The following is a 15,933-nucleotide window of genomic DNA, read 5'->3' on the forward strand; positions in this document are numbered from 1 at the left end:
AGGGTAGCTAGGCATGCATGCAGGAAAAAAGAAAGAAAGAAAAAGGCAAGACTTGCATTGTGTGAGTAGTGTGCAACCTGCAGCTAGCTAGCCTCCTAATCACACCAGCTTTAATCTCCATTCCACCACAATTTTATTCTAATAATAGAGTAGTAGTGTTCATTCAACCTCCTTATCACAAAAGCCACTTGGCCTTTTCCCACACCGGCAAGGCCGAGGTTCAATGCCCTACAAAGAGAAGCGTGTGTCGGCACGTGTATACCAAATTAGGTCTTTTCGTTAGGTTATGTGTCACTGACACGTGGATTCCGCAAACTGAGGCAGGAGATCGACCAAAGGATCATTTCTCTGTTTCTGTTGGGTATACGTACGCGTAGCATTTTCCGCTGTGCAACAGTGCAAGATACGTACGGCCGGCCTCACACGCAGCTGAGATGTGGATCACCCACTAATCTCTTACGACCCCTCTCAAAATTGCTAGTTGCTAGATAATTAAAGAAAAAAAAACTTGGTGTTAGCTTGCGATGGGGTTGGAATCGGACGCGATTGGAGGGATGGAAAAGGTGGCGGTACACGCAGCTGATGGGAAAAAGTTGGATAGGGACCTGCACCAACAATGGAGGGTCTGGCTGTTCCTGCTCTGCCGGCGGCCTATCTGGCTGATGCCTGCTCTCCTGGCCTCTCTCTCTCTCATCCTGAGCATCTCTCTCTCATCACATATGCTGCGAGGGTTCTGTTATTGGATTCCCACTTTGTCCCCTGCAGGCTGGCAACCCTTGCCGCCATGCATGCGTGCGCTCTCTCAAAATTGCTTGCTGGTACACTATCTTATTGGAATATGGTAGACTGGTAGTAGTATAGTATGAATACATTCTTTTCGGCGCTGATTCTATACTATCTGCATGCATGCTCCATAATTTTCTTTCTTTGTATAGACACACTCCAATCAGCTCAAGAGAGACCAAAGATTACAACTCACTTGTGCGGTTGTTTACTTATTATGAATAAAAAAATCTTCACTAATGCGAGCGGAGCCGGGAATAGAGGGCACCGGGCGCCAATACATAATCATGGTGAAGAACTCGCAAGCCAAAACTCATCGGATACGGCAACCTCCCTTGAAGTGGATGGCACCACCTACCACAAATTTGGGCTCCATAGATCACCATCCAACGCTGTCGAAGGGGAGGAAACCTTAGAGGGCTGGGGAATGGCGGAAGTGGAGTAAATACCAGATTCAAGAAGAGTGTTGACGAAAGAGAGGCACCAAACAAAGACATTCGTTGAGTCACAACAGCAGCCAACAACCAGTGCTAACGTTCCCATGAAGAGTAGAGAGGAAGTAGACGGCACAAAGTATACACAAACGGCAAGTTCCATAGGGATGGTGCGGGAGTCACAAAGATAAACGCTTCAATAGTGATGAACAGCTCCTGCAAATGTTGTTATCCACTTGTTGGAAAACCAAGGTGGGTTTCGCCGGCGACTCTCAAAAATCAATTTAGGACGGCTTTTGCCACCATATATCGATAGGAACCTCGCCCATCACCATCACCATGTAATCGTGCCACCACCTCCACCAGCATTTATGAATCAAAAGGTGGAAATAAGCGAGAATCCCGCCAAGTGCTTTGCTTATTTCCACCGATTCTCGCTTATGTGGTAAGCCGCTTCAGAGATTTAAACTACGAGAAACGAAAAACGAGAAGCGAGAAAATCTTCGCTTAGATTATAATCCAAGCGTGACTAGGAGAAGCGTATCCAAATAGGACCACCATATCATCGATTTTTAAGCTGCACGAGCAAGTACAGGCTACAAGCATCAGGTGATGTGATTCAGACAATTGAAACTATATATTCAGACAGTCACTACTTCAGCTACCATCAATACACAGTTCTCTCACCATGATAATCTACCTCGCTCATCATCGCTCCTAATTTTTCTCTTACACGTACAAATGATGTGAAAACACTCGTCGCATGCAGAGCATTCAGATAATAATCTAGCTCTACCAGCATATGAAAGATGAATGGATGGATCGATATCATATGCATCGACGGATCAGGAGGCGTCGAGCATCGTCTCCCTGTAGTATTCCTCGTCGTCGATTCTCCAGAGCGAATAATCCGAGCTGTACTCCCACACCGGCGACGACGGCATCGGCGGCGGCTCAGCGGCCGCACCATAATAACAATGGCCAGCGGCTCCCCAGCCGTCGAGCACGTAGCTCGCCGCCGCATCGGCTGCCGCGATCTCGTTCCACAGCTGGTCCATGGTGCAGCAGTACTCCTGCGGCTGCTGGTGCTGGCTCGCCGCAGTGGCCGTCGACGCCTCCTCGAGCTCGGCGTCGTCGCCGCCGCTGCCGCTGCCGCTGCCTTCCCGCAGCGCTGAATCGTCGGATGATGCCGCTGCCGACGAGGACGGCGTGGTCGGAGAGCCAGGGCAGCAGGACGCCGTCGTCACAGAGGAGGACAGAGGCGACGCCGCCGTCGCCGTCTTGTCGCCGCCGTGCCGCCTCTCCTCGAGCGCCTTCTTCCTGGTGCGCGTCCTCCAGAAGTTCTTGATCTCGTTGTCCGTCCGGCCGGGGAGGCTCCTGGCGATGCGCGACCACCTGGTGCCCCACTGCGCGTGGAGCTGGACGATGAGGCGCTCCTCGTCGGCGGTGATGCGGCCGCGGCGGAGGCCCGGGTGGAGGTAGTTGACCCACCGGAGGCGGCAGCTCTTGCCGGTGCGCCTCAGACCTGCAGCACGGTGACGGAGAAGAGCCGAAGGAGAAGAAGAAGCAAACGGTTAACACCTCACGCCATTGCCCGTGGACCTTGGTCGATCGGCCCTCACGCATGCTCGCGAGGCATGCATGGGGACGGATCGATGCACCCGCCACCGCGCAAACCTGACACCTTTGCTAAGAAATCCCATCGGCGTTCGCCGAACAGGCGGACGAACCGTACCAGCTGCGCGTCCTCCTCCTCCGTCCACGGGCCCTTCCTCATCGTCGCCGGCGCCGCCGCCGCCGCCGCGCCGCCGGCCCTGATGATGATCTGCTCGCCGTCCTTGTTCCTGCTACACATGGACATGGTGGTCGCTCTCCCGCCGGCGTCGAGGCGACAGAAAAATAAAGTAAGATCGAGCCTGGATGCTTGATCGATCGATCGAGAGGAGGAAGAAGAACTAGGCAGCTAGCTAGCTAGTTTGATTCCTTCCCTTCACCTGGCCTCCCCTTTATATCAGGTTCACATGAGGTTAGAGGGAGAGAGATTAGAGAGAGAGAGAGAAAGCATGAGCAGAATATAATTAATGGTGGATATGGCTAACAGATTAGAGATGGATCGAGCAGGCAGGTGAGTGCCGAATGGTGCGTGGTGAGCTCAGCGGCTGGATCAGTGCCGCCCGCATGATAGAAGCTAGCTGCATATCTTGCCTAATACCTACATTTACAAACAAGTGTCGTTTAATTTTGATCAGTGATACAATACAAGCAACTGCTTTGACCAATTATGACTAGTGTAAAATGTGTACAAAATATGACTAAATGATATTTTTAAACTACTTTTGATTTTGAAAACAGGCTTAGCCATACCACCTTTAAAAGTTCGGTCAAAATTTAAATGTAAGCTGACAAAACTAATCTAGAACTTCACTTGTATCTTTTTTTTTTATACTGGAGTGGGTATAAACAGCTGGCGAGAGTCATATCCTTATTTGGTGCTCAGGAACAAGAAAAAGAGCTACTCCGTAATGAAGTCCACGGAATTTAGTGAGAAGATCAGACAAGAAAATATCAGACGGAAGCCAATCTTAATTGCTTAACTACTAAGGCTACTTCCAATGGGAAGTTTCATAGAGTTTTATTACCATTAATTAGCATGCCACATAGGATTTTTTGATGATATGGTATTTAATTTAAGAAGAGAGAGATGATACCAGTTTCATCTAGATGAAACCACCTATACACAGAAACCAGCTCTCTATGATTCATGAAACTAAATGTTATTAGGAGTCTATGAAACCACACCATGAAATTTTGTATTGGGAAAGGCAGTTTCAAATACTATTTCATTTTCTTGTTGCTTATGTGGCTATCTTGGAAACATCAAAATGAAATCCTCATTGGGAATTTCATTGGGATTAGCCTAATGAGTCACCTCATAATGGCTAGCTTCATCTTACCATTAGTCGTCGATGTGATTCTTGAAAGCTTTGCTTCTAGACGATTACACTGATGGACGATGGCTACCTTATCATTAAGCATATTCACTGATATGAGTGATGGCGGTTGAAACAGGCTATGCTTGTTAATCAGCATGTTGCAATTCGTAAGCATATCCTTGCATCCTTTTGAAATAAAATAATGAGGGAATCTGTTCTCTTCTAATTATTGGGGATCAACGCGAAATTAAAGATGCAAATCATGCATGCTCGCGTCATGCTTAGAATGCCCAGATATATCCTGCATTTTCTGTCTTGTTTCAACTCCCATCACATTTTCTCCCTCCATTTGATGCGTAGACTCATGCAACTTACAATGAAAAATCAAATTTGTCACAAGAAACATTCACAGTGAAACCAGTCTAATGCATCAGGAACTAGATGGAGAGCCTTTTCAAGAGATACTCTGCTACAAGAAACATTCTATTAAGGAACACAATAAAAGGAGCTTGGGTGTCAAAATGATCCATGGGACATTTTTCTGCGGCAATCAAGAACATACACACAGCATCCCACGATTAGGGACATGATGCACGCGGTTCAGGAGAAATATGTGCGGATATCAAGAGGCCACCACGGTGATCCTGAATACATTGCAAAAGGATCGTCGATCCATCTTAATGGCAGTCTACTCGGGTATGTTCATCGGAGGCTCCAGGCTCTCCACAAGAGTCCGCAGGTCCAAATCCTTACCCTCAAACTTCTTGATGAAAGGGTGATTCTGCAACAACAGAAAGGGTAACTCAGCACCACTAACAAAAATGAATGGTGGAAACAGTAATATCAAGTTATCAATCAGAAAACTACTAAGTCAAAACTTGAAGGACTGACCAAGAGTTCTGAAGCAGACATCCTCTCTGCTGGATCCTTCTGTATGCTGCCAAGCAATATAGCAAAATATAAAACTAATTAAGCACTAATCATAATTTCTTAACGAAACTCTTCATGAAATTATGATGGCAGTCGAGCAGAATTCGAAAACGGCTAGTGCGCATTATTGAAACGAAAGCTTTTTTCAGATAGGTGCAGTCACAAATCACAACAAAGGGATGCTTTATTAATCTAGAAAAAATCACCATATTGGGATATCTCATTCTCTTATCAATTATTATCTTTTGTCATAAAAAATTATGGCCAGTGTCATTAAAGGCATGCAGTTCAAATAGAATGTCGATGAGTCAAACATTACACTTTAGCTAAAGTAGTACACTTTGATGTTTCAAGGGTTGAAGAGGTACTTTGAACAGTTGAACAAAGTTTTCTTAAAGGTTAAGATAGTGTGCTTATGTAATATATAGTATGACATAATGGCGAGACAACCAACAAGTGACGCATTGCATCCGTAGCACTGAATCTATGTCCTTGATTAATAATCCCATGACTACAGCTCCAGAGTGAAGCCAAGTCAGCAAGCAAACAAATCTATTGTGGAAATTTTACCCACTGAGCTATTGATCAGAAAGTCAACCTTGCAGTGTCTTTGATCAGCACACAATAATGAGATAGTTGCAGTGTGTTCCCAGTAGTTAAATTGCAAGACCAATTTTAAGATAAATGAAATTTTGCTCGAATTAACTCAGTACAATAGCAAGCAGGAAGACAATAAATGGGACCTTTTTTCATGCAAAATTACAGAAAAAGGATGTTTAACATACCAAGAGGAGATAAATGAGCAGAATTCTGGAGAGAACTGATCTGCAGGTGCAGAAGGTGGTGGCTGATCAACAATTGCTTCAAGAAGTTCATAGAAGCTTATCCAACCTTCTCCTTCTGAAGGTATATAGGGGAACCGGCCAATGGCACACTCAAGTATCACCAGTCCCAAACTCCATATGTCGCACTTGTAGTCGTAAGAGCTTCCACTAATCCTCTCAGGCTGAAGAAGGAAGAATAGTTAAGAACTGTCAACAGACATTTTAAGCATTCCAGTCACTAATGAACCTAAACTAGCAATCACATAAAATTACTAAGTCAAAACATACTGCCATATAGTTGTAGGTTCCAACAAATGTATCCCGCTGACCCATTGAACTTGCTAGCACTGCACTGACCCCGAAATCAGTAATCTTTACTTCACCTTTACGGTTGACTAACAAGTTAGACGGCTTTATGTCCCTGTGAATCACATGCCTTTCATGATGAAGATACAACAAACCCTCCAATACCTGAATTAACAAAATACTTCTCGATATTAGCTGTGTGAAAATGTGGCCTCAAGTTCCAACAAATGTTTAAATTTAAGCAGATTTTGTTCGTACCTGCTTGCAAAGTACTGCAAGGTATGGCTCCAGAACAGTCTTCACTTGCTTAATGATGTCCGCAAGAGATCCGCGATCCATGTACTCAAGAACAAGATATATCACACCATTGTGGTAAAAAGATTGATGGCACATAACTATATGTGGACTCTGTGTTGCTTGATTAATCTTGAGCTCTTGTACGATTTGTTTGCGCACTGACTCCTGAATGTTCATTTGAATACCCTGCAGAAGTAATTGCGCTACTGGTTAATGTAACATGTGGCCTATAAATATCATATGGAGTTCAACGGAAATGTCATATTAGTGAAATGCCACAACACTGCTATCACCAGAGGCAATTCTCCAAAAAATTTCAGACAAAAATACATTACCTGATGTACTCAAATTCTTACCATCAGTATTCATTAAAAAAATAGTTTTTCCAGTTATTTCATATGGACACATAAGCTGGTGCTAGATGTAAGTGCTTTACCAATCATTTAGCATCCACCATCTTTGTGCATTCAAATTAGTGCTGCCATGACAATATGACATTACCAAGTTCAACAATCAAATCATTACATTCAGATGATTCTAATTGCCATAACAAGATATAACATGCAGGAAATCTGTTCGAAAAAGTTTGAATATATAGATTTCCATATTCCACCTAAAAAAAATATTTCCATGCCAAGAAAGAAGAAACATAAAGAATAGCAATATAGTAAAATGAGGGTATGAAACTAACAATGTTCTTGTATCTGAAGTAAAATAATATACACTGACCGTTCTATATTTAATAAGTGGATTGGATAGTTTATATAGTGAAGAAATGTTCCTATCGCTCTGGTTTGAGCAAAATGCATATTTCCAATATCAATATTGAGTCACCACTCAAAATGATGGTCTATATGGGAAGATGAAACTAATAGAGTAATAGTCTACTAGACTAATTGACTAGGAGTGCACAGGGAGAAATTAGTGTGCTGAAAATTACCTTCAAGGCATACAATGTCCCCACCCATTTGTGCCGCACTAGCTGGACAACACCACCACTCCCTTTACCAATGACTTGAATCATCTCAAGATCATCCATTGATAACTGTACATCTTCCACCTTCAGGTTTGTCGATTGCTGGGGAAAGATGCAACCCAAGTTCAGAAACTGCATGATCACTAAACAAATACTAACACAAATACAAACTAGAGAAAAAGATATCCTTATAGGAGTTCAAGCTGAGTATGATGATCAATCACAGAAACTGAAAACATGTTATGTTCCCACTAACTGGAAAAACTTCTGGTAGTGTACAAAATATTAACTACATACATGCCAAATCCACATTTGTTCATAAAGGTTAATATAAAATGAAAAATCAACATTTTGAAACACAAAAGGTTCCTCTGCAATCTGCACCATTGTGCTCCATAAAGCAGCACGGGCATCTGAGTTGCGCCAGCACCGTGCATTTAATCGAAATGGGGAATTCAGTACATATGCACAATGTCTGCCCGGTGAACTGGTACACGTGCTTCTATGCAAACCATCAATGTTACGATAAGAGGTACATTCCACAGGAGCACAGTCAGATGAATCAACAAACAGCAAAAGCAGTAGTTGCCGATCCAGGACTCACATTTTCATCTCCATTTTCCTCGGAGATAAGCCGCAAGCCTCTTTGATTAAGCCGTAGTTCACCATCCTTGAATGTACCACTCGCCGTCCTAAAATGGCACCAGCGATCAAAGACATCAATTCAGTTGTTGTACAATAACTACTGAAAACTAAACATTGAACTCAAGATCAAATCAAAGGGACTAAAAAATTATTCATGATCCGGAACCACATGTGATTTACAAATGTCATCCCCATCACATGAAACCATAAACCGGTAACTAAAATTGGAAAAATAAATGAGGGGGGATAAAAGGAGGCTATTTTTAGGATAAGAAAACAAGGATACTGACAGGAATTTGTCGACGGGGGTCTCCTGCGCCGGCACCGCGAGCTTCAGCTCCATTACCGGCTTCTTCCCCCTCATGGCCTCCTCGCCCCTTGGCAGGGAGAGTTAGGGTTTCTTAGTGGAAGATGGGGATAGGACTCGCGGCTCCGGGAGGATCAAGGAGACAGAAGCTAGTTCTTGTTGCTTCGGGAGTACCAGGAGCGGAGCCGACGCCTGCGGGGAGATGAGGCGGCAGGTGGGGCGGCGGGATCGGGTTGGAGCGGCGGCGGCGGTGACGGGCTCGAGACTCGGAGTCAGAGGAGAGGTTGGTGTCGAGATTTTTTTTTATTTTTTTAATGTCTAGGGCAACATCCGTCATCTGATTTCCATCCGACGGTCACTGTTACTGATGTGTACACTAGACTCTGTGTGTGTTTTTCTCTCTGGCAAATCCACTCACTTTAGGCTTTTCACCACCGAAACAATCCACTTTATTTCATCCAAATACCACCCAAAGCTCGTACCATTTTAGATTATACCATTTCGTTAGCTAGCTTTTCCTGGCATGGTAGACATTTATCTTTCTGCTTAATTAGTTTGTGATTCATTTGCGAAGTTCATCGATGAATCTGGTGGTATGGAGTTGCTGTCTCACCTTCATTTGTCATCTCAGATCTCCCTATCATCCACTTTAAATGCTAAGGCCCTCGCGAATAGCTTCAGCAGATTGATTATTAGAAAGAGAGAATATCAAAAAGTAAATGGCTGTCTTTCTTTAAGTTCTTGTTTCCTTTCTAAAGGAAGAAATATGCTAGGTTGACTAATACTAGAGAAATGAACTTATGCTTCACTCATTAGCTAGATTATAAAATAACTATAAGAAAATTGAGGAGATAGACTGTTTAATAAACAAACAAAAGACTCAAATTTCATTATCCTCAAAATCCAAGTATCCAATTAACAAGGAGCAGATCGGCGCATGGAAAATTACCAAACCACAATTCAACAACAAGCCCTACCACCATCGCCCTTGCACCACACACTGTTAGAAATTTAAAGTTTTGGTATATTTTAATTTCAAAATTAAGCAAGTTTTAGCAAGAGGAGCGAGCACGCGCGTGTGACTCCCCATTCTCCTTTTCCAACTTTAGAGACACGAAATCCATCTAATAAGTTGGTTAGTATCCTCCTCAATAACCAATGTGGGATTACCTACTTTAATTCCCTAGCATTAATATGGGTCTTGTAATATTAAATAGATTAATTGAATTAATTTGGATCAAGCCCATTTAAATCCAACATCCACGAGCATTGCTCGAGTTCCATTTTATTTACTCTAGGATACCTTCCCTTCTACAACATTCTAGAGTGGCTCCAGTTTAGAGAAATATACTAGACTTCTGCGAATGGAGTCACATGTCCTCAGCCCCTCACTAGAGAGTTGTGGTGTCAAGATTGTCGACAACACCAATATCATATCGAGTGGCTTAGATTGTAATAGACAAGAGCTATCTCTAGTTGAGTTACAAGTTAACAACATGAAAATGATAAAGATGATGTATATATAGAATAATTCGGAACTATAAACAATGTTTTCTTTGAGTGCTAATATCTACGCCAATGGCTTTGATCGCATAAACAAAATTTGACCCTTTTTATAATTTGTACGGGGTGATGTAAGACATCCTAATTATAGATCTTTGGTTTTGTGATCGTTACTAATTCATGAGTGGTAGATTCCAAAAAGATAATTGTGATGAACAATGGACTAGCTAGAGGGTGTGAAAGAAAGCGCAACGATAATGCTAGGTTAATGAGGATCAGGAGTTAGGACCGCAGCAATTTGGAAAGGAAGAAACAAGAAGTACATGTGGGCAACGACCTGCCATCCTATCACTAGCTTTCCGCCGCTGTTACGATCTCCATCTTGCAAAGATACAGTGCCTTCTTCATTAGCTCCAACTCTATATGTGTCACTGACATGTGGGCTCCATCGACGAAGGCCGCAATCCATGGGAATCAAGGCTCTATTCAATGGGACACTTTGCCTGTTGGTGTAGCATTTTGCGATAGATAATGCCTTTGTGATCCCACAGGTGGTCTAAATCACTCACTAATCGCTCTCGCTTGATGTCAAATGTCACTGTTTGGGATGGGGCTCAGCTGCTTCTACAATTGGAGGGGAGGAAAGGTGGATATGGCGCACAGAAAAGTCGGACAGGGACCTGCACTGCACGTACAAATGGCGCGCATGGCATTCCCCGATTGGATGCCGCTGTCCCTTGTCCCTCCCGTCATTCCATTTCCATGGCATGGGGGTTAGCGAGAGCTAGATTCCCATTCCCATGCATGTACTCCGTCCGTCAGTTAGTTGGACTGGTATCTTGGAATGGAATATGAATATATGATTGTGTAAAAATTTTCGAGATGCAGATTCTGCATTACTTGCGTGCCGCGCTTGAGTGCCTTTAGCTTCCTTATATTCATGGTGTACCAACTCCAAGATCTAGTGGTACTGAAGGAGAATTGCAGAACGGTGCCCTTCAACTGCCTCCTCCCGTTTAGGCTGATTCGTAGCATAAGATTTCAGGGAACAATTTAATTTAATTCTTTTAGCTAGGGTCTGTATCTGTCTATATTAGCTCTGCTTTGTCTATATTGTCACTTAATTTTGATCATTGCAACATCATGCTTGCTACTTTTTTTTTTGTCTCATTGAGTTCTCATTTACATACTATACAATACACAAGTAATGAAGGAAGTACTGTGGTTGCACGAAAAGAGCACCAAGATCATCATCAAGATTCAGGACAACACAGCTGTTCAGACAGCACTTACTGATTAATGTAACTGCTCTCATATAGGAGTACTCGTAAGTACAATCCCATCATCACACTCTTACATGCATGAACACAAAAGGCAGCAGATCCCTACAGGTGTGTTCTGATCTGAATTATCTGATTCAACATAAGATGGTGAACTACTGAACTACATGTCCTGACCTGATGACGACGTACATAGCATGCATGCGTCAAGCAAGGTGTTACAGGTATAATTACAGTATACACAGATGCAAATATATATGTACTGTAGTATACATAGAACGTACGAAACAGATGCAACGAAAAACGAACCTAGCCTTTTGAAATCGTAGCTAGTAGACAGAAAAATAAAGCTAACTGATTGATTAATATAAGGCAGAAGAAGATGCATGGTGGATGATCTGATATATAAGCATGGCTGATGGCTCATCAAGAGGCGTCGAGCATCTTCTTGTAGTACTCTTCGTCGTCGATCCTCCAGAGCGAGTAATCCGAGCAGTATTCCCACACCGGCGACGACGGCATCACCGGCGGCTCGGCGGCGGCGGGGTGACACGCTCCTACCCAGCCGTCGACCATGTAGCTCGCCGCCGCCTCGGCTGCCGCGATCTCGTTCCAGAACTGGTCCATGGTGTAGGACGACGCTTCCTGCTGCTGCTGCTGGTGGTGGTGGTGATGCTGGCTTGCCGCGGTGGTGGACGCCTCGTCGAGCTCGGCGTCGTCCTCTGCGCCGCCGCCGCCGCCGCTCTCTCGCAGCGCTGAACCGGTGACCGCCGACGACGACGCGGCCGTGCCGCAGCCGCTGCTCCGAGAGCCGGAGCAGGACGCGGTGGTGGTGGTCACGGTCGACGACGAGGACACCGACGCCGCCGTCTTCGCTGCCTTCTGCTTCCTGGTGCGCGTCCTCCAGTAGTTCTTGATCTCGTTGTCGGTGCGGCCGGGGAGGCTCCTGGCGATGCGCGACCACCTGCTGCCGTACTGCGCGTGGAGCTCGAGGATGAGGCGCTCCTCGTCGGCGGTGATGCGGCCGCGGCGGAGGCCCGGGTGGAGGTAGTTGACCCACCGGAGACGGCAGCTCTTGCCGGTGCGCCTCAGACCTGCAGTACGCCGACACGCATGCATAGAGAAGAAAGCAGGGAGAAGGAGAAGAGGAAGCAAATGGTTAACACCGGTCGCCACTGCCCATCCTAGATCAATCCCCAAGCATGGATGCATATATATAAATATATATATATTTATATACATACGCATGCTTGGGGATGCACCCGCCACCGCGCAAACCTGAAACCTTTGCTAAGAAATCCCACCGGCGTTCACCAAACAAGCGCACGAACCATACCAGCTGGGCGTCTTCCTCCTCCGTCCACGGCCCCTTCCTCATCCCCGCCTGCTTACTGCCACCACCACCACTACTACTACGCTCACCGTCCTTCTTCTGCTTGTTCCTGCAACACATGGACATGGTTGCTGCCGCCATCGATCGGTGATCCATCACCTCCTCTTCTTTACTTCTTCCTCCTGCTGCTGCAGCCCCGGCCAGGCGTGTGGTTTCCTCCTCCTCGTCGTCGGCTCCTCCCTTCGAATTGTCCCCGTCGATCGACGACTTGGGCTTAATAGGGAATAGGGCGCCGGACAGAGACAAAGGCCGTCCCAACAGAGCTTAGCTTGGATCAATCGAAAGGAAGAAGAAAGAGACTGCAGATAGATGCCTCCACTTGTGTACGATCTAGATTCTAGCTAGATGTGTATGATGAATACACACTACCAGATCCCCTGTATTGGCCACACGGATTGTGTATATATATATATAGAAAAGCTAGAGAGGAGCGTAGTATAAGATCTGGCGATCGAGCGAGCAGCTCGGTCGATGAGTGCAGCTAGTGCGTGGTGAGGTCAGTGATGGGCACCCGCACTCAGGAATGCTCCTGTCATGTGTGAGCACTTGGGGACTTTCTAGAGTCGTCACCTCACCCCTCTTGGTTTTTACACTCTTGTCGTTGTGCATTTGCACCACCAAATTAAGTTTTGCAAAACCAGTAAATGGCAAAAGAAGAGTTTTATCTTGCTGAGAGCAGCGTTTTTTGTTTTTGTTGCTGATGGCAATGTTTTCACATATATTCGCTGCAAACTGTAACAGAAGTGCTGCAACATAGTGCAAGTTTTTAACACCGAAAATACTTCGAAGGTTTCAAAACCCTGGGCTTGGAGGACACGTACAACAACAACATAGTCTTTCAGTTATGAATGGCAACGGTCACAAATTACCCGCGTGCCCGCGGGCAAAAACCCGGTAGAGGAGGATACGAATTCTATTTTGTGCCCACAGGCACGGGTGCAGGTTTAAGTTGGTGCCCGCGGGTAAAAAATTAGCGGGCTTACCCGTGCCCGCAAAACCACGAACCGGCTACATAGTGCGTGACATGTGGACCTATTGTACAACTATATATGAGATTTCTAGGATACCTCCGATGCTCCTAGCGACCCAGCCGCACGCCCGCACCCACAGTCCCGCACACAGGCGCCCAGGCGGCTGCCGCCATCTTCCCGCCGCCCACCCTCGCTCCCTGCCGCCCGCCCTTGCTCGCCGCCGCCCGCCCTCGCTCCCCACCAGCCGCCGCCCGAGTCCCTGCTGCCGCTCGAGTCCCGACGGGTGTGCCTGTGAGTAGACTGTGTCTGCGGGTGACGGGCACGGGCACAACTACTTGCCTGTCATGGGCGGTGGGCGCGGGCACGGGTACAGGATTTGTCTTGCAGGCGTGGGTCTGTAAACCCTCTGCCCATGGGCAATGTGCCCGTTGCCATCCATACTTTTAGTCCCAAGTAAGTTGGGATAGGCTAGAGTTGAAACCCAACAAGAGCTATAAATCAAGGTTCGGGCACATGAATAGCTGTTTTCCAAGCACTCCTATTCAGGGCTAAATCTTTGAGTATATTCTATCCCTTCAAATCTCCTTTTATGGTCTCTTTCCATATCAATTTTGGTCTTCCTCTGCCTCTCTTCACATTATTGTCACGCCTTAGGGTTCCACTATGCACCGGTGCCTCTGGAGACCTTCGTTGGACATGTCCAAACCATCTTAGCCGGTGTTGGATAAGATTTTCTTCAATTGGTGCTACCCCTAACCTATCACGTATGTCCTCATTCCGGACTCGATCCCTTCTCGTATGACCACAAATCCAACACAACATACGTATTTCCGCAACACTTATCTGTTGGACATGTCGTCTTTTTTTAGGCCAATATTCTGCACCATATAACATTGCAGGTCTAATCGCCATCCTATAAAACTTGCCTTTTAACTTCAATACCCTCTTATCATATAAAATTCATGATGCTTGGCGCCACTTCATCCACCCCGTTTTGATTCTATGACTAACATCCTCATCAATATCCCCATCTCGTTGTAGCATTGATCCCAAATATCGAAATGTATCCTTCCTAGGCACTACTTGGCCTTCCAAACTGACATCTCCCTCCTCATGTGTAGTAGTGCTAAAGTCACATCTCATATATTCTACTTTAGTTCTCTTGAGTCTAAAACCTTTTGACTCTAGGGTCTCCCGCCACAACTCCAGTTTCCAATTTACTCATGCTCGACTTTCATCAACTAGCACCACAACATCCGCAAAGAGCATACACCAAGGGATATCCCCTTGAATGTCCCTTGTTACCTCATCCATCACCAAGGCAAATAGATAAGAGCTCAAAGCAGACCTTTGATGCAATCCTATTCTAATCAGAAAGTCATCTGTGTCGCCATCACTTGTTCGGATTCTAGTTACAATATTATTGTACATGTCCTTAATATGTCCAACATACTTCGTTGGGACTTTATATTTGTCTAAAACCCACCACATAACATTCCTTGGTATTTTATCATACGCCTTCTTCAAGTCAATGAAAACCATGTGTAGGTCCTTCTTCTTCTCCCTATACCGCTCCATAACTTGTCTTATTAAGAAAATAGCTTCCATGGTTGACCTTCCAAGCATGAAACCAAATTGATTCATAGGGACCCGTGTTATCCTTCTCAAACGATGCTCGATAACTCTCTCCCATAACTTTATAGTATGTCTCATCAATTTAATTCCTCGGTAATTAGTACAATTTTGAATATCTCCCTTATTCTTTTATATTGGTACCTTATTCTTTTATATTGGTACTAGTATACTTCTCCTCCACTCTTCTTGTTCGACCGAAAAATATGGTTGAACAACTTTGGTTAGCCATACTATGGCTATATGCCCGAGGCATCCACACCTTAATTGGGATACCATCCGGGCCCATCGCCTTACCACTTTTCATCCTTTTCAATGCCTCTATGACCTCAGATTCTTGGATCTTCCGCACAAAGTGCCTGTTGGTGTCATCAAAAGAGTCATCCAACTGAAAGGTTGCGTTCTCATTCTCACATTAAACAATTTGTCAAAATACTCTTGCCATCTATGTTTGATCTCATCCTCCATGTTCTCCATTTCATCCTTAATGCACTTAACTTGGTCGAAATCCCTCATCTTTCTCTCACGAACCTTAGCTATCCTATAGATGTCCTTCTCTCCTTCCTTCGTACCTAATCGTTGGTAAAGATCCTCATACGGCCTACCCTTTGCCACACTTACAACTTGTTTTGCGATCTTCTTTGCCTCCTTGTACTTCTATGTTGTCCACACTCCTATCATGGAACAAGCGCCTATAGCATTCTTTCTTCTCCTTAATA

At 45.1% G+C, this 15,933-nt stretch overlaps 2 protein-coding genes and 1 pseudogene across 2 annotated transcripts; all 3 read right to left on the reverse strand.

The window, feature by feature from the left end:
• Positions 1–1,832: 1,832 nt before the first annotated feature.
• LOC117849629 (uncharacterized) lies at positions 1,833–3,398 on the reverse strand (annotated as a pseudogene).
• Positions 3,399–4,612: 1,214 nt separating this feature from the next.
• Positions 4,613–8,739, reverse strand: LOC117849628 (mitogen-activated protein kinase kinase 1). The gene is made up of 8 exons (XM_034731246.2): positions 8,419–8,739; positions 8,088–8,175; positions 7,448–7,585; positions 6,469–6,693; positions 6,193–6,375; positions 5,866–6,086; positions 5,042–5,087; positions 4,613–4,931 (listed from the first exon to the last, which is right to left on the reverse strand). The coding sequence occupies exons 1-8, from the start codon at positions 8,490–8,492 to the stop codon at positions 4,839–4,841; spliced, it is 1,068 nt and encodes a 355-aa protein (XP_034587137.1). The 5' UTR covers positions 8,493–8,739; the 3' UTR covers positions 4,613–4,838.
• A 2,458-nt stretch (positions 8,740–11,197) lies between these two features.
• Positions 11,198–13,012, reverse strand: LOC117849698 (uncharacterized). Its single transcript, XM_034731341.2, has 2 exons — positions 12,497–13,012; positions 11,198–12,312 (listed from the first exon to the last, which is right to left on the reverse strand). The coding sequence occupies exons 1-2, from the start codon at positions 12,705–12,707 to the stop codon at positions 11,645–11,647; spliced, it is 879 nt and encodes a 292-aa protein (XP_034587232.1). The 5' UTR covers positions 12,708–13,012; the 3' UTR covers positions 11,198–11,644.
• Positions 13,013–15,933: the final 2,921 nt, after the last annotated feature.

Source organism: Setaria viridis, chromosome 3 (assembly GCF_005286985.2).
Source record: "Setaria viridis chromosome 3, Setaria_viridis_v4.0, whole genome shotgun sequence".
NCBI classification, from domain to species: domain Eukaryota; kingdom Viridiplantae; phylum Streptophyta; class Magnoliopsida; order Poales; family Poaceae; genus Setaria; species Setaria viridis.

Coding starts and splice junctions, on each gene's coding strand:
- LOC117849628 (XM_034731246.2), bottom strand. CDS start 8,492: ATGAGGGGGAAGAAGCCGGTAATGGAGCTGAAGCTCGCGGTGCCGGCG. Junction 6,694..7,447: donor GGACATTGTATGCCTTGAAG/GTAATTTTCAGC, acceptor TTACTTCTGCAG/GGTATTCAAATGAACATTCA. Junction 5,088..5,865: donor TGCTCATTTATCTCCTCTTG/GTATGTTAAACA, acceptor ATTGCTTGGCAG/CATACAGAAGGATCCAGCAG.
- LOC117849698 (XM_034731341.2), bottom strand. CDS start 12,707: ATGGATCACCGATCGATGGCGGCAGCAACCATGTCCATGTGTTGCAGG. Junction 12,313..12,496: donor TTTCTTAGCAAAGGTTTCAG/GTTTGCGCGGTG, acceptor GGCGTACTGCAG/GTCTGAGGCGCACCGGCAAG.